Source organism: Balaenoptera musculus, chromosome 9, assembly GCF_009873245.2.
Source record: "Balaenoptera musculus isolate JJ_BM4_2016_0621 chromosome 9, mBalMus1.pri.v3, whole genome shotgun sequence".
NCBI lineage: Eukaryota > Metazoa > Chordata > Mammalia > Artiodactyla > Balaenopteridae > Balaenoptera > Balaenoptera musculus.
In genome coordinates this window covers 21,910,026-21,927,823 of record NC_045793.1, presented here as the reverse complement: position 1 = coordinate 21,927,823, position 17,798 = coordinate 21,910,026, and the positions used below count along the sequence as shown (strand labels likewise).

Below are 17,798 nucleotides of genomic sequence, written 5' to 3'. Positions count from 1 at the left end.
TGGCAGGCCTACACTCCATTTGGAGGCTCCAAGGGGAACCCATCCTTGCCTCTTCCGGCTTCTGGCGGCGGTTGGCATTCCTTAGATGGCAGCAGCATCTCTCCCATCTCTGGCACCAGGGGCCACATTGCTGCCTCCTCTCTGTGTTTCCTATGAGGAAACTTGTCATTGAATTTAGGGCCCATCCAGATAATCCAGGATGACCTCATCTCAAGATCCTTGGCTTAGTTACACTGGCAAAGACCCTCTGTCCAAATAAGGGGATAATCAGTTTCAGGGATTTACTGTACATATCTTTGGGCTGGGGGAAGGGTGGATATTTCAGCCTGCCATGGTCCACATCTGAAAAAACGGGGATTATGACCTCTGGGACTGCTCTCTATACCTCTCCAAACGGCCCCCTGCTTGGGCCGAGGGCCCCAAAGATGCGCCTGGTCAACTTTCCTGGCATAAGGGGAGTTATGGACTGAAAGTTTGTATCCCCACCAATTCATGTGTTGAAGCTCTAGCCCCCAGCGTGATAGTGTTAGGAGCTGGGGCCCCGTGATGGGATTAGTGTCCTTAGAAGAAGAGGAAGAGTCCCCAGAGCTTCCTCTCTCTCTCAGCCACGTGAGGACACACGGGAAGATGGCAGAGGGTCACCAGAACCCGACCCTGCTGCCGCCCTGATCTCAGAACTCTCAGCCCCTGGAACTGTGAGACAGGAACTTCTGCTGTTTAGGCCACCCCGTCTGTGGTATTTTGTTGTAGCAGCTCGAGCTGACTGAGGGACCCAAGGTGGAGGTTAATAACGAGAAGAGAAATGGCAGGAAGGACAGCTCCAGTGTCTGCGGGAGGGCAGGGTCCCAAGCTGCCCTCACCGCCGCCCGTCAGGCCGCGCGGTCAGGCGGACGAGTGTGGCCACAGGCTCTGGTCCTGCTCCAGCCGCCCTGTCGCTTCCCCAGGGCCTGGCAGCTCTGCCCTCCTGGTGCCTCTGGACAGGAGAACAGCACCCCAGGGGGTTATCAGGCCCAGCTCCTGGGCATTGCCTCTCCCAGAGGAGCCCAGAGCTGCCCCCTCGGGGGAGATCATTCTGGGCATTCTTCAAATCTGGAATTGTTCTGCCCTTATCAGCTTGTTTCAGCTGGTCTGCCCGACACTTGCTCCCAGGGCAGGGCCCTGTCTGGCGGTTTCCCTGGGCGGGAGAGGGCTGCCACTGTCCAGCACGGGTATCTCCCAGCCACGGAGAAAGGCAGGCTTCACCTGGGCACCTTCCTCCCCACGGGGGAGGGGGCTGTGGCCAGAGGACCTTGCCCCACCTCTTCTTCTCCAGGCCAGCAATTCTTCCTTCCTTCCTGTCCCCTACACCTGGAGTGTGGCCCAGAGCCCGAGGTACGCGGATCTGATGTGCACACACCCCTGCCCAGTCCCACGTGTGACCCCTTCTCCCGCCCCACCCCCATCCCTCTCCACGAAAGCAGGACAGGGTAGGGGTTAAGAGCGCGCACTCGGGAGCCCAACCACCTGGGTTCAAGCCCCGTTCCACCACGCGCTGGTCACGTGCCAGGCAAGGCTCTTCACTCTATGCCTCAGTTTCCGCTTCCGTCAAAAGTGAAGAGGTGGGTAATAACAGTAACTAACTCACACCTTTAAGCACTCAGAGCAGTGAGCGCACACAGAAAGTGCTCAGGTAACGTCACCCACGATTATATTCCAAGGGAGAGGGGGAAGGGTTCCTCCACGCCAGCCCCGAGTCGGGTCCCTGCCGCATCTTCCCCATCACAGAGCCATGCGGAAACTCGCCTCTTCCCCTGGGATGCTCACATCTGTACAGGCCTTGATGCAGGGGAGGGGGCACACGAGGCTCTTCCCAGGTTCCCCGGTGAGGCATGGCCTCATAGGGGAGGGTGGGGGAGATCAGCACCAGGGTGACTGTGGCCAAGCGAATTCCCAGACAAGGGGGTAAGCCAGAATCTTCCTGGGGAAGGAAGAGGAACCGGAGGCCTGGGTGGATCCTGGCTCCAGGAAGTGTTTCCTCACCAACTGGGAGAAGCCCGGGGGAGAGGTGGGGCAGAGACGCGGAGAGGAGGGAGGGAGGGAGGGGCTTTCCTGGGGGCAGCCCAGTGACCCCAGACCTCCGTGTCAGCAGGGAAAGCCTGGGCAGCCTGAGCTTCCCTTCTGTGAGAGCTGCTTAAGGCCCGCGCTGGGCTCCGCGACCAGGGCCTGGTGTTAGGGACCACATGGGGGGGGGGGCGGGGACCCGGGAGGGGATGCTGGGTATGCGCCCCTCCCTCTCAGTCTGGGCTTCCTCCTCGGTGAACTGAAGCTACCTCACTTCTGCGTCCTTCCCCATCCCACCCTGCGGGGTGTGGGTGAAGATGAAAGGATCTGATTAAGTGTCTGACTCTGGGTGAAGAAGGTGGGGAAACTCTTGTATTGAAATGTACTGACCAGGGCTGCCCTGGTGGCGCAGTGGTTAAGAATCCACCCGGCAGTGCAGGGGACACGGGTTCAAGCCCTTGGTCCAGGAAGATCCCACATGCCACGGAGTAACTAAGCCCCTGCGCCACAACTACTGAGCCTGTGCTCTAGAGCCTGCGAGCCACAACTACTGAGCCCACGTGCTACAACTACTGAAGCCCGCGCACCTAGAGCCCGTGCTCCACAACAAGAGAAGCCACCGCAATAAGAAGCCCTCGCACCGCAACGAAGAGTAGCCCCCGCTCGCCGCAACTACAGAAAGCCCACGTGCAGCAACGAAGACCCGACACAACCAGAAACAATAAATAAATAAAATTAAATTAAAAATTAAAACAAAAAGTACTGACCAGAAGACCTAAATAGACATTTCTCCAAAGAAGACATACCTGGAAGAGGTGGAAGGGCTGCGCTCGCCAGCCCTGCCCCACCCCCTCCCCCGGGCCTGCAGGGGCGGGGGGGGGGGGGGCCTTCACAAGGGGCTCCAAGGAGCTCTGCAATCCCTCCTAGTGACAGTCACCGGCCAGACTGGCGACACACTGCCCCCCACCAGCTCTCCAGGTGGGGTCAGAGGGCAGAACCCCGCCCTACCCTGAAACAGGAAGCTTCTAAATACATTCTTTGGATTACTCATTATCATAATTCTGTTGCTGAAGGCAGAGAGGTAAGAGGAGAGCTTGGAATTCATCAACTGAGCCACCCAGAATCTCGGTCCTGCCTCTACCCGAGCCCCCTGCGGCCCCTGTCCTGGTTCCTCCCCCCACCCACAAGGACGTGCCAGTCCTGGACCAGCCTCCTGCCTCTGAGCCACCTGTCGCCGCTGTGCCTAATGAGAGGCGCGTGCACATGCTGACCTGAGGTTGGGGACGGGTGTGTCGGGTGTGTCGCGCTCCCCGTACTGGAAAGACGACTAACCCCCTTGAAACAACACCCTCCCCGGGCCTCCTAATCCTTCCGCCTGCTGCTGACCATGTGAATCCGGATCTGTCTGAGCCGGCAGTGAGCCCAGCAGCGGCCAAGCCCCTGGCCTACGGGTGGGCGGGGTGATGCCCGGCTGACTGGACTCACCTCACCCGCCGGGAAGGACTCCTGTGCAAAGGTCAGGGCGACAGGACAGCACCCTGGGAAGGAGGCAGAGAGCCTTCGCTCTGTTTCAAGGACCACCTGTGTGATGTACAGGCAGCCTCCACAGGAAGAACGAGCTTTGGGGGTGGGAGACCTGGGTCCTGCATGAGCCTGGGGCCTCCTGGGGCCTTGGTCTCCCTGTGAGTCAGGGGAAAGAGAAATATCTACCTTAGAACAAAATGAACATTGTTTAAAATGTGTAAGCGTTGGGGGAAAATGTCAAAATACTCCAAATCTTCCGAGGGGCAGGTCTGGCCCATGGGAAGGCGGGCTGACAACCTTGCCAACACCCTGCTGTGAGCTGGAGACGCCAATGTCTGGGCCAAGGGCTGCGGAAAGGAGGGCAGGCGCTGCGTGTCCCGCTGTGCCTGTGTCAGGTCTGAGGCCAAGGGCACAGGTGGGTATGTGTTTCCTCTCTCTTCTCACGGTGCAGTTTTCCACCAACCACCGATCAGAAACAGTTTATCCTCATTACTCTTAAGCTTATAAGTAGCACTACTGAGGCCTGTCCCGTCGGCCAGACACTGAGCTGCCAGCTTTACCCAGGGTCGCATGTGGGTCTCCCACACCCTCTGGGGGGAGGTGCCCTCGTGACGCTGGGCTGGGGAGACACAGGCACAGACCGGGGGGCAGGACTTTAGTTGGGGGGGGCTGTCGGTGGAGGCGGCTGCCCCACTCCCAGCACCAACCAACCACCTGCCGGCACAGCTCCTGGCGGCCGCGTCCCTCCCCCAGGCGCACCTGCCGCTGGGAAGTCCCGGGAAGCACGCACAGCTGCAGCCAACGCGGGAGCACGTCTGGCCTCCCGCTCCTCCCTTAGCAGCCAGTTCAAAAACAGCCTCGGTAAATATTTTTCCGCAGGAGCACGTTGTCACTCCCACGCCACCCTTCCCCTCCCGAAGCCGTGAAAATCGCCAGATGTGTACGGGTTTCTCGGCTGCCCCTAGAAACCTCCGCCAGGGACCAGTCGCCACTCCCGGCCGAAAACAAACAAGGGCCAGGAGCCAGAGGGAAGTCCCGCACAGACGGTGGGATGGTGGCTGCCGGGAGAGAGCTCTGTGAAACGCGGCCTGCGATTTTCCCAGGCGATGACCGGTTTCCGCCTGCTGGAAGCTGAGTTAAGGCCCCAAGCTCAGCTTTCCAAATTTCCAAACATTTTTTTTTTTCTGTCCTGGAGAGAAGTCTCCCCTTCCAGGAATAACACCTGCATCCTTCTTGCTGCAGAATAATCCACCTTAGGAGACTAAATGTGTGTGCGCTCGGGGAGGGGGACGGGTGGGAACTGAGGCTGTCAGCCTGCTCCCTGCAGAGCAGGGAATCTGGATTTCTTTGGTGTTTGAGGACAGGGGAGCTCTGCTTGCTGGTGGGGAGTGGGGGTCTCGTCAGGGTGTTGCTTAAAAAGAACAAACAAACCTCCTAAATGAATATGGACAAACAATTGAGGGCTGGCTCCCTTGTCCCCCCTCCCGAAGGCCTGCAGGGAAAGTTAAAAGCCATGTTCCTTTTAAACAAAGCTAAGTGGTCCTCATGTTTGGTACCTCAGAGCCAGTGGAGGAAGCTCAGTTTCCTACGGGCTCCGCCTAGGGAAGTGAATCAGGAATCCCAGGGCCAGGCCCGGCCGGAGCCAGGTGTCCAAACGGCTGAAAAGTCACCCCCGAAAAGTAGTCGAGGAGGCTCCATGTCACCTGAAGTGGGCAACAGAAGGTGTGAAAACACACACACGCACACACGCAGTGATTTCACAGCTCTTCAGAAGAAACTAGAAGCAAAATGAAATGTTTCCCTCTGAGGTTCTGCAGGTCAGGACAGGTTGTCAGTGTTGCTTGGATCACACAAGATTGATTCTGAAGTCAGACCCAGGGCTCCTTCTCCTGGCTGGAGAAGGGGAGGCACCACCTCTTGTCCTCGGCCTCACATGCTCCTGTCCCTACCTTTCCCCACTCTCTTCACTGCATCTCACTACCCTCCGAGTGGGTGCAGAAGCCCAGATATCTGGGCCAAGTGTACCTGGCCACCCCTATGCTCCGAGCACTGAGGTGGAAGTGCTCAAGTGGAAGACTAGACTCTGCGTAAACCACCACGATCCTCCTGCCTTGGATTTCCCATCTGCAAAGTGGGTGCAGTGCTCTGGACCCAGGGCCACAGGATTTCAAAGATGCTGGTCCCTTACAGACTGGTCTTTGCTTTTATAGTGGTAGCATCATGCCTAAAGATGCAGCCAGAAGAGGAGCTGATGCCCACCCCTTAGGCTGGGGAAGCAGGGGTCAGAGAGAGGCAGAGAGCTACTGAGCAGCCAGAACCAGATGTGGCTCAGTACACAGCCCTCCATGACTAGTCTGGGTATGTCCCCTGTTCTAGAAGCCAGGCAGACATCACTTTCCTCTGCATCCCTGGATCATAATGTCAGAACCAGAAGGACCCTAGACATCGTGGATCCCCCTCCAACAAGGGAGAGACGGGCAAACAGATGGTCAGAGTCCCGGGCACCAGGTCACACCTCCTTTGGTATCTAGGACTCTGTGGTCCAACTCCCAGTGCGGCTCTCTATCCTGGGGGGTATGTGCCCATACGCTCCTGGCTCCAGCACCTGCTTCCCCCCCTTGCCTTTAGATAGGGAGGGGGAGGCGTCTGACCTGCGGTGAGATGAAGAGCAGAGAGGGGCTCACATTTTCCAGGAATTCAAGGTGTCACTGGCTGTCCACAGCAGCCAGCTGGGATGAGAACAGCATCCCCCGCGCCCAGCCATCCCTGCTGGCTCAAAGCATCACGCTGTCAAGTCTAGGCTCCCCCCAGTCTCCCCACTCCCCTAGGCCCTCCTGGATGGATCCACAAACTTGAATCCATTCCCATTAGGCCGGCAGTTCTGGGGCCGAGATCATCAGGCAAGTCAGGCCTTTCAGACCACTGAGAAATACTCAGTAGCAGCCCCTCCCTCACAGATGAGAAAAGTGAGGCCCACGGGGAGGATGGCTGGCCCCGAGTGGATGGAGCATCTTCCCCTTGCAAACCTGTTTTCTTTTCCTCCCTGCTCTTCATTCAACACCGAACTCAGACACAGCCTCCTGGGCATGTGCTCCACGCCTGCCGCCCCCCGCCCCCATACTCATACACACACACACAGAGACCCAAAGCTTAATTATCAGGAGACCCCAGGGCCAGGTATAGCTGGTGTGTAGAAACAATTGCCCAGAAGTGCCCAGGGAATCCACAGATGCAAATCTGTGTGGTCAGGATCGGACTTACTATATATAGTAAGGATTTACTATATACAGGGGATTGGAGCCAGATTCCCCCCAGGCTGGGGAGCAAAGCCAAAGTGTTTCTCCACCTACTTGCAACCTCCCAGGATGCCAAGGGGGGAACAAGAGCCTGCGGACCAGCTCCCACCTGCCTCTCCCCAGAGCCAGCTGTCCATGGCACAAGCTCTCTAGTGCCCTGGCCCACTGTAGCCGCAGAGAAGTTGACACCAGGATGACCTGAGGGCGGGAAAGCAACCTTGTGTGGTGTTCTGGGGGTCTTCTGGTGAAGCGGCATATTGGGGAGTGGGCTGACAGCACAGGGCAGCTGGCAGGCAGTGTCCCCTAGAGCTGGGGTGCAGGACTATGTCTCCCTGAGCAAGGGGACCCCGGCTCATGGACCTGCCTGGGAGAAGGTAGGTGCCTTACCTACCAGTGACAGCTTGGGAAGCACAGGCAAGCTGGTGACTCAGCAAACAAGATGCACCCCTTTTGCCATCTGGCTCCCTGAATCCCAGGAAAATGACAGCCTGAGGGTGGATGAGATCCATGTATCTCAGCGCACCCTGCTTATCTAGCGCTAAGGAGAAAGCCCCAAACACCACTGCGTCTGGTGAGCCATTGCAGGGTGCTGGCTCTGGAATCCCCTTCTCTAAGGCCTGGGGCAGAATGACAGACTCAGACTGAATTTAAAACAGACATGCAATGCCGTCAGGATCAGGGGCTCAAAGCAGCAGGGGCGGAGGCACAACAGGAAAGAAGCCAGAAGCAACCGGCAAACCATGTTTGCTCCCATCGGAGCCGAAAGATCAACCGTCAGAAACACACACACAGCTGCAGTTCTCCTCATGATGGCTCCAACTTCCATCGGAGAAGCACTTTTATTGTTAAGCACCCAAGAGGGGCCACTAGCCTTGAATGTCACTCATTCCTGCCCACACTCAGGTACAAGCAGCTTTCCTAGTGGCCACAACCTTCCAGGCAGTTTCCTATGAAGCCCCTAAGGAAGGAGGGCCTGCTACAGCTACATCACCACATCAAGAAGATCTCGCTTAGCAACGCTGCAGATGCATCCGGTTGTATTTTTACGTTGGGTGTTTTTTCATCCTGGTCCAGGTCCTTCCACAGGACTGTCTGGGTTTTAGTTCTGAAAGTCACACATCCCTGACTATCTCTCAGTCCTGGGCAAACTGGGACAGTTGGTCATTATGTTTACATCAGCAGCTCCCCAATAGATTGTTCTACCAAAAAGAGAAAAGGAAAAGGTTCCACAGTTAAAGTACATCTGGGCAATGCGGGCGTGGACAAAGGTAATGAAGGCCATCTCGGACCACTGAAAATCCTAACATGTGCTGACTTTCCAAGAAGGGGAAAAAAGTAGGTAGCATTTCCCAAACTTTTTGGATCATGGTTCCCTTTTATTCATAAAACAATTTTTTATTCATTTATCATACATTTACTGAGAGCAAAGCTATTAATATCTTGAGGACTACTCGTGTTCTCTTTGGACTGTTGGGGACACAGCTCATTTCACTGAGTTGTAAAAGAAAAAAAACCCATATGGTGCTAGTCCAAATTTATCATTTGGGTAAACTGAGGCACAGGGCAATGCCCCACTGGCGTTTATGGTGCAGAAAACCAAAGGCAGCTCTGTGAGGAGTTCCTATCTTCCTCCTACATCTCACTTCGGGAGGAAATATTCAGTTCCCTGGTTTACGTTAGACGCTGGATTGTAACCTCATGTGCCTCCTCTCCCCTCCTTCCTTCTCGGAGAAAGAAAATGTAGAGGTGGCTGTGAAAAGACCAGCAGCATGCTTCGCTGCCCGGCTTGGACGGTGTCACTGGGAATTTGGTGCAGACTCAGGGTGAGGTTGGATGAGGAGAAAGGAAGCTATTTAGAGGGGGAGACTCAGACCCACATGCTGGACAGGGGCAGCGCAGCAGGGGTGGCCAGTGGCGCAGCGGTGGCCAGAGGGGCACTTATCCAGGTAGAAAAGAGCTGTGGACTATTCACAAAAACCAAGACATGGAAGCAACCTAAACTTCCATCAACAGACGAATGGATAAAGGAAATGTGGTGTGTGTGTGTATGTGTGTGTGTATGTGTGTGTGTATATATATATATATATATACACACATACACACTGTATGTGCGTGTGTGTGTGTGTATATATATATATACACACACATACACGTACACACACAATGGAATACTACTCAGCCACAAAAAAAGAATGAAATAACGCCATTTGCAGCAACATGGATGGACCTAGAGATTATCATACTAAGTCAGTCAGAAAGAGAAAGACAATTACTATATGACACCACTTATATGTGGAATCTAAAAAAATAATACAAATCAACTTATTTACAAAACAGCCTCAAAGACATAGAAAACAAACTTATGGTTACCAAAGGGGAAGGAGGCAGGGAGGAGAGGATAAATTAGGAGTTTGGGATCAACAGGTACACACTACTATATATAAAATAGATAAACAACAAGGATTTACTATATATAGCACAGGGAACTATATTCAGTATTCTATAATAACCTATAATGGAAAAGACTCTGAAGCTGTACACCTGAAACTAACACAATATTGTAAATCAACTATAGTTAAATAATGTTTTTAAAAAAAGAAGAAGAAAAAGAGAAAGAGCTGTGGGATGGGGAAACTCCATTTCCCAGTGTGATGGGCAGAACCTCAGGGGCTGCCAGGGTCAGGGTCTGGAGGTGGCTTCAGGAAAGCCTGTTTTGACTTGAAGCCCCAAAGCGAAGGGCAGTGCCCCTAGCGGGTGGGGTGAGAAGCACCTGGGTGGGAACCAGGAAGGTGTGGGCCTGGCCATCGGAGCCCCTCCTTAGCTGAGCCCACCCTAACCACCCTCATCCAGGGCTATGGTGTAGAACTAACCTCCCAGAACTAGGGCCCTCATCCCGAGCGGCCTGGCTGTGGGGCAGTGACTGAAGGGGAGAGGGCCATGGAGGAGGAAGCTCAGGCCGGCAAGGAGCAGCAGCGTGGGAGGGGGCAGTAGCAGGGTCGGTTTCATCACACCTCGTACTGGGCTAGAACTGAAGCCAATCAAAGAAATAAAACTGAAATGTGTCAGGCACACCACCTACATGCTCATAGTTAACCCTCACTGTTGAGGAAGGCATGATGCCCATTTTACAGCTGGGGAAACAGAGGCCAGGGAACAAGTCTGAAATCACAAGGGTAGTAAGTGACAAAGCTTGAACCAAAACCCAAGCTTCTAATTTTGAAGCCTGGGGCATCGTGCCAAGAGATTTCAATTTTTCTTCCCTCCTCTTTGACAGAAGAACTTTCCTCTCAAAGGAATTCTTTTGTGGAGACCTACCTGCCATACAGAACAGGTAAAAGCAGAGTGGCACGAAGTGCAGGGGATGTGAATTGCCCCCCCCCAAAATTGGCCTACTCTTAGTTTTCCCCTCCAGGTGTGCACCCACCCCAAGCTCTCGGTGGCCCCTAAGACAGCTCACAGAACATCTCCACTGGGTTTAAAAGCCACTGGCCTCCAGCTGCTGCTCTCACAAGTGTCCATGGACCAAACTCCTAAGAACAGTATCTCCCCCTGCCCTGTACTTGCCCTGCTGAGGTGCGAAGAGGAAGATGGGGTGCAGAAATTCTTCCTTCCCATCCAGAAACAAGTGGGGGACAGCAGGTTCCCCTATGCCTGCCCTGGCTGAGGCCCTGCTCATGGGAAGTCTCCTGGGCACCTGGCTCACTGGTGCAGCTCACGGCTGAGGGACCGGAAAGGGAGGGACCCCAGTTTCCCTGAGCATCACAAGGAGCTGCTCCATCAGCGCCAAAAGGCTGGAGCCACAAAAAAACAAGGGTCAAGCTGGACCTGGCTGAGCCAGAAGGTGGCAGAGCCTCAGGCCACGGGGGACAACTCCTTGTTTCACTCGTGCAGATGCAAAGTCGATCTTACTGGCAAGGTGAGAACTGAGGACAGAGAAAACCAGGGACCAGGACTACGGTAGCATGTGCCAGGGACCTATTCCAATATCCATCCTTCACTTCTTCAAAACCGAACCACTCTTTTTTGGTTAGGCATATGAGTGCCTGAAATAAAGATCACTCTTCCCTAAGGAAGTACTCCTCCCTGCTTCTCTTGCAGCTATGTGTGGCCACAGGACTAAGTTCCATTCAACAAAACGTAACCGGACAGGTGTGTGTGGTTTCTGGCAGGTAACCTCAGAAGAGGAGCTGCAGGCTTCTTGTTCTTTTTTGCTGACAGCTGGAGCTTGAGTAGCCACCTCGGACCACAAGGCAGCTCCCCCTCATGCCTCTGTGTCCACTCCTCCACGCACAGGCCCAGCCCCCCTGCCACTTGCCTCTCTTCTGGAATCAGATTTGGAGCCTTGCAGTTGGAGAGCCCAGAACTGGCAGACAAGACTTCGGATTCTAAACCAGCTTGCTCTGCCACCTACTTGCTCATTCACTCATTCAGCAAATATTTATGGACCATCTACTGTGTGCCAGGTACTGTTCTAGGTGCTGCGGCTACAGCACTGACCAACAGAAGTCCCTGCCCTCGTGGAGCTTACAATCCACTTGAGAGCGAGACAAAGAAATGAGTGCCCATCAGGGGATACATGCTACAGAGAAAATGATAGGGGGAGACGGGTCCAGGGTGTGGAGGCCCAGAAAGCCTCTCTGAGAAGGTGGCATTCCAGCGGAGAGCCGCAGGAAATGAGGAGTGAGGCATGGGGACATCTGGGAGAAGAACTGCTCTTTACCGTGGCCCTTGGCGCCCAGGCCTCCGTCTCCCCCTCTCTGGAATGGTCTGTGAGATAAAGGCTGTCCACAGGTAACCTCGTGCTACCCTGGCTGGAGACACTGGCCCCAAGCAGCACGTTCAGAGCAGGTCAGCACAGGAGTCCGACCGGATGGGGACAGAGGAACCCCTCGGACAGAGCTCGCGAATTTCTGCTACGAAGGGGGCGTGGCTTCGGCTCACACCTAGCTTACTCTTAGTTGAAGAATTAAAAAGTGTCCCTATTTCCTTACCTTCCCACTGTCCCTTCCACGCTGACCTGGATCAGGGAGCTGGAAGGTTAGGGGTCAGACAGCTGATGGCTCCTGGGTCAGCCCACGCGCCTCCAGGGGCCTGGCTCTGGGAGGCTCCCTGCACCCCAACCCGGAACTGCATGGCAAGCCCTGCGCAGCCGTTCCTCCGCATTCTCTTCCCCCTGGGCTGAGGCCCACAGCCTTCCGGCCGTGACAATTGGCGGACGGGGTGCCACCCTGCGCCCTGGCCCTAGGGAAGCTGGAGGTGGCTGACCCGAGGGGGATAAGGCTACAAAGGAAGAGAGGGTGGTGGTGGTGGTGCGCTCAGGGAGAGGGGAGGGGCCGGCGGGAGGATGGGTGGCTGGGAGGACGATGGCCGCCGCTGGAGTGGTCCAGGGCGGGGCTCAGCGCCATATGAGGGCATGGGGTGGGGACACGTGGGGAGGGGCCGCTCCTGAACCTGCAGATGATGCTGCCTTTGTGCACTGGTCCTCCAACAAGAGGTTCGCACCAGCCCTTTGTCCAGATTCTGACTGCAGGCTGTGGACACCAGAGGCTCACAGGCAATGGCAGACAAGACACACGGTCACGACGCACGGGGCCAGCGCTGTGACATGGTACTCGGGGAGCCTAACTCTTGAGTAACAAAGTGGCTCCAAGCCTCAGTTTACCCTGACGGTGGAGGGGTGGGGAGAGAATCTGGGCACACTACAGAGTTATCACCACCATGCAACCCTTTCTTAACAGGGTTGGAGTGAGTTTCTTTGATGCCCAGGGAAGAATGAGCCTTGAGGCTGAGTCCAGTTACTAGTACCACGGCTGCGGACACGTGCACACACATCCCCGGGAAGCCGCCAACGGGAGTCCCCGAGAACCTGAGCAAGTGAACCCCCTGGTCTGCATCCCCTCATCTGAAAAATGGGGGGGCGGTGTAGAAGATGATTTCCAGAACACTCCCAGCTCTAAAATTCTGTGTTCTCTGATTTTCCGGGTTATTTAGAAGTGGTGTGGAAACTACCCTTTGTCAACTGAATTCTGTTTTGAACAGCCAGCGGCTGCCTACTTAAATGAATCTTATGGTCAACGCTGTTGCAAATATAAAGAGGCTACTTATAGTGGATGTTTTGTGTAGATTTTCTCGAAGGCTTGCCTTAAAGAGAACGCCTACACTCGTGAGGCTAGTATGGCCCGAAGAGCCACAGTCCCAGATCTGCCACCTGATCTGATCTTCTAACAGCCCCACAAAGTGCAAGGACACAAGACAAGGAGAGACCCGCACAACTGCACCGGTGTTCCTGGGAATGGGACAACACAGGACACACAACACACCCAGCCGAGCTCCCTGCCCTGCATCGTACCCCATGGGCACAGATAGGAAGTGCGCCCAGAGCTGAGGACGGAGCTCCCGGCCTCTCCTGATGAAGCCTCCAGGCAGGCTCGGGCTGCTGGGCAGGGGGTGAGCAGAGGCCGGTCACTCCCATTCTCCAGTGATGCGGGAGGATGTCCGTTCCGGCCTGAGCTCCAGCTTGCACTCAGCAGACCTGCAGAGGGCCCCCGGGGTGTGAAGAAGCCGGCCCTTCCCGGGGTAGGGGTCATCTAAATCCCGACGCTCCTCCCAGCAAGTGCAGAGAGCTGTCCGAAGGGCTCCTCCCACTTCCCTTAGGAGCCGAGGGCGAGGAGCTGAGCTGTCCTCACAGCAGCCGCCAGTCTGGTCCAGACTCCCAAGCCCAGAAGCCCCGACCCTCCGCAGTGCTCCTACCGGCTCTTGGCTGCTGTAGAAAGAGCCCAGTGGCCAGCATCACTGCCAGGGTGTGAGCTGGCCTCGTGCCCCACTTCCGGACAGCCTGAAGCCAGGGGCTAGGGCCAGTTCCCCCAGAGAACCGCAGTCCAGATAACATCTCCTGAGCTGCGCTGGCCCTGCCCCGAGGGGCTTACCACTCAGCAGCCGGGGAGACACCCACACAGACTGTGGAACAGAACTGGGTTCCATCTAGGAAACCTGGGAAGGCTTCTCAGCAGAGAAGATACCTGAGGACGGATAGAGTTAACTCTCCAGCTCCCCGCCCCCGCCGGCCCAGGGGAATTCAAACCAGGTGGAGTCCCCTTCCTCTCTCAGCTTCCAAAGGGCAGAGATATCCAAACCGCACTCAGCAGGAGCCCCTCCTCTCCCTTTAAACCTAGATTCCTGAGGGAAGAGCAGATGCGTGGGGCTGCCTGTCCCCTACCTCTGCGCCCTGCCTTCTCTAGGTCCAGGGCGACCCCCAGAGGACCCTCCTGGGCTCACCAAGCTCCGCTCCTCTGCCCCTCCCTGGGTGGCCACACCCTGCAGCTCTGGGCCAAGCTGCCACCTGGTGTCCCTCGGAGTCTTCGCTCATCCTTCCCAGCCCCAGCCCGTCCTCTCCTCCTCTTCTCAGCCTGCTTAAACCAGTCTCCTCCTGGTACCGCCCCACTATGTCTTGCTCACTCCTGCCTCAAAGCCAAGCCCAAGCAGCACCACACTAGGAACACCCACCATCCCCTAACCCCATCCCACAGAATGTTCTTTCCAGGCTCTGAAAGTTCACCTCCTCCCCAAAGCCCCCCTGCAGCTCACTGATCCCATCTGAAGAACCCCCATCACGCCCCCAGCTTATGATCTCTGTCTTTGCTACACCCTGGAATTCATTCCGCCTCGGCCACCCGAGGAAGGGTCTCCTACTCCACACTGACCCTTTTATTTTAAAATCCCTGTATAACCCCACCTCACCTCGCCCAGATCGCCCCTTCCCAAATCTTACCGCTTTCTCACATGTGCCTCCCTTTCCCCCATTGTGTGGCACTTAAGCTTCAGTTTTTATTACTACCTAGCAATTAATTGACACCCACAAACGTTAGCAGAATCCTGATGCTGGGGGCACCTTAAACCGATCAAGTGCTCAACACATATGGCTTACTAATCATAATAGCTAGGATTTTCTGAGCTCTGACTATGAGTTGTGCACAATGGCAAACTCATTAATATGTTATCTCTCATTTTCAGAGCAGCCTGCAAGGTGGAGATTTGTTGTCATTTTTTACAGACTCAGAGAGGTTCACTATCTGGTCTACAGTCATGCAGGTCTGTCTGATCCAAAGTTTGAGTGTTTTCCACCACCTCAAGCTGCCTTTCCCTTGCCTAGGATTCATCCATCAAATGACTCAATCAGACCCATAGAAGACAGAGTACTCAGTCAGCCTGTCCTTTCGAGCAAAAGCCCAGAAATGTTATAACAGTGAAACTAGAGGTCCCTCTGCCCTTTCTATCTTACAGATAAGGAAACAGGTTCAGAGGTGCAACTTGCCATATGGTTTGACCAAATGTATATCAAACCAAAAAGCACTGAAAAGGGGTCTAATGAGCTGTTGGCCCTGGTTTGAACGCTGCTGACGCTGTAGGCTGTGTGATCCACCTATATGAGAAAGTAAGCTCCCAGGGCCCCGTCGGGGGTAATTCCTTTGTTCCACTATAAACCTTGCTTAGAACTAAATCACAGGATTCCAGCAGTTTGGGGGTTCGTCATCCCAGATGACAACCTACAGAAGGGCAGAGATGGAGCAGTCCTTACTGAGTCCCTATAGCAGAGTGTGAAATCTACCATAGCCACTAAACACCGAGCCTGTGCCCTTCAGCCTTTTCTGGCCACAATATATGCAAATAATTATAACAGTAATACTCCCTTGCCGGTTTACACTTTTCAAAGCACTTCCCTTTATCACAACATATTGTAATAGCATTTTAGAAACTGGGCACCTGGGCTCAGGTGACTTGCTGGTGGGGGCAGAAGCAGGGTTATGGTTCCTTTTTTCTTTACTGTATTTGTTTACTACATACGAAGCTCCTACCATGCGCCATGCCCCATGCTAGTCTTGAGGAGGGATTTTGGAAGAGACGGGGTTTGGGGGCAGTACGCAGATGCCAGGGAAGACAGTCCCAGCCTTGAAGCCAGCAGGGAGATGGGCTTGGAGCTTTTCCCGTGGGTGGCTCCGGAGTCTCTCCTCTTAGGACAGAACAGCAGGACTCCTGTCCCACAACCTCCACCCTCTCCTCCAAGCTCAGCCTTTTGAATCTCAGAAGCACTGGGAACTATAGCGCATCCCTCCTGACACAGCCCACCTCCCTTCTGGATGGTGCTCAGAGCCCAAATTGAAGTCTGCCCTCCTGGGAGCAGGGCTGAGGAGAGCGGCCACAATCAAGCATCTTCTCAGCCCTGCAGGTTGTGCAAATCCGCGGTGGCTGCCATCCTCAGAGCTGTCCCGACCGATCCCCACACTGCGACCCCTCCTCCAGGGGTGCACACCCTTCACCCACTGGCTGTGCCCATCCCTTTCAGACCAGGCTGTGAAGTAACAGGGCCGCCCACCGGAGGATGCCCAAACCTACTCACTCTCTGAGCGCCAGCCCCTTCCCATCAGCAAAGTTCCCTGTGACGCAGAGAAGAGACTGTACTGCCATCCCACCCCATCCTTCCCCTAAGACTTCAGTCCCAAACAGCAGCACCTACCAGGAGCAGGGTCCCTTCCCTGTCTGGGCTGTCACCACAGTCCTCCTGACCCTAGAGTGGAAACATCACTCTTTCTCCCTGCAGACACCTGCTCAGGTGGGCAAGAAAGAAATGCATCTCTCTCCTGGGGCTGAGACTCCAGCTGTTCCTAGGCGCTTTGGGACGCTACCTGTCCCCCCAGATTTTCACCTTTAAAAGAAATATGGGAGATGTTTCTAAGGCACAGCCCAAGCCTGTTTCATGAGAGAAGTTCTTGCTTCTACAAAGGGGCTGGAAGGGAATCTCACCTTCCTGGCCAGGCACTGAGAAGGGAGCTGTTCCTTTGGTGACATGGAGGCAGAGCCCCCACTCAGGTGAGTCTGGGATTGTGGATGACCCCCTTACTCCCTCCCCCTCTCCACCCGCTCCAGCACAGGCTCGGGTGAGCTAAGCCGGCACACAATGCTTGGAAAAACCTCTCTGCGAACGCGAAACACATAGCCACGAGGGCTGTTACTGGAGGCTTGTCACCTGCTTCGGGGACAAACACGGAGAAAAAGAGCGATCAGACCCTGGGGGTCCAGAGGAAGCGTGGAGCCTCGCGGTGCCCTAATTCCCCGCTCTAGGACCGCAAACCCAATCAGCGCCCGCGCGCCCCTGTTTGCCCCAACACAATCCACGGCCACTCCACCCCGGTGGAGCCCCGGACGACCCACGCTCGGAGCCCGGCACCTGCGGCGTTCTCGGGGTGGGAAGGGACTTGGATGGTGCAAGGTCAGGGCTCCGCGTGTGGCCCCAGCCAGTGGTGCGCGTAGGGGCTGCTCCCGGTCCCGCCACGAGGAGCGGCGGGTTTCCCAGCGGCGGGCCCGGCCGGGGGCGCATGGGCACGACGCAGGTCCCGGCGGAGCCCGAGCCACCACTCACCATCCTGGGAGAGCGACAGCGGCAGCAGCAGCAGAAACGCCGAGAGCACCAGCGCGGAGCGCATCGTGTCCTGGCCTCAGACCCGGAGCAGGTGGCTGCGGGCTTGGCGGAGGGTCCGGGCGGCCGGGCGGCAGGAGCGTGGGCGCCTCTCGGGGAGGCCTGGCGGTGGCTCGGACGGCCGGGCGCTGACCCGAGACTCCCGAGTCGCGCTCCGCAGGCCCCTCCTCGTGGCCGCTGCGGCAGAGCCGGGCCGAGGCGCGGAGCCAGGCGGCAGAGGAGCGGCGGGCGGCTGCGTCGCGGGCGGCGTCTGCGCGGCTGCGGCCCTGCCGGCGGCTGCTGCGACTCCGGTCCCGTCCGCGCCGGCCCCCGCCCCCTCCCCTCCCCCAGGACCGCGCGGGCGGGGCGGCGGGGCCGGGCGGGGCGGTGCTGGGCGGAGAACAATGAGCAGAGGAGGAAACTCCGCCCTGGCGCGCGGCGGGCGGGGGAGCGCGGCGGGCGGCGGGCTCCGGGCTCCCGGCGGGCGG

General features: G+C 56.3%; 1 protein-coding gene across 1 annotated transcript in view; it reads right to left on the bottom strand.

Moving 5' to 3' along the window:
- PODXL (podocalyxin like) overlaps window positions 1-17,593 on the bottom strand; it is a 43,822-nt gene extending 26,229 nt beyond the window's left edge. Inside the window, exon 1 of the mRNA XM_036864009.1 lies at window positions 17,275-17,593. Within this exon, the coding sequence (XP_036719904.1) occupies window positions 17,275-17,338 (64 nt within the window). The 5' untranslated portion in view covers window positions 17,339-17,593. The remainder of the gene's footprint in view (window positions 1-17,274) is intronic.
- Window positions 17,594-17,798: the final 205 nt, after the last annotated feature.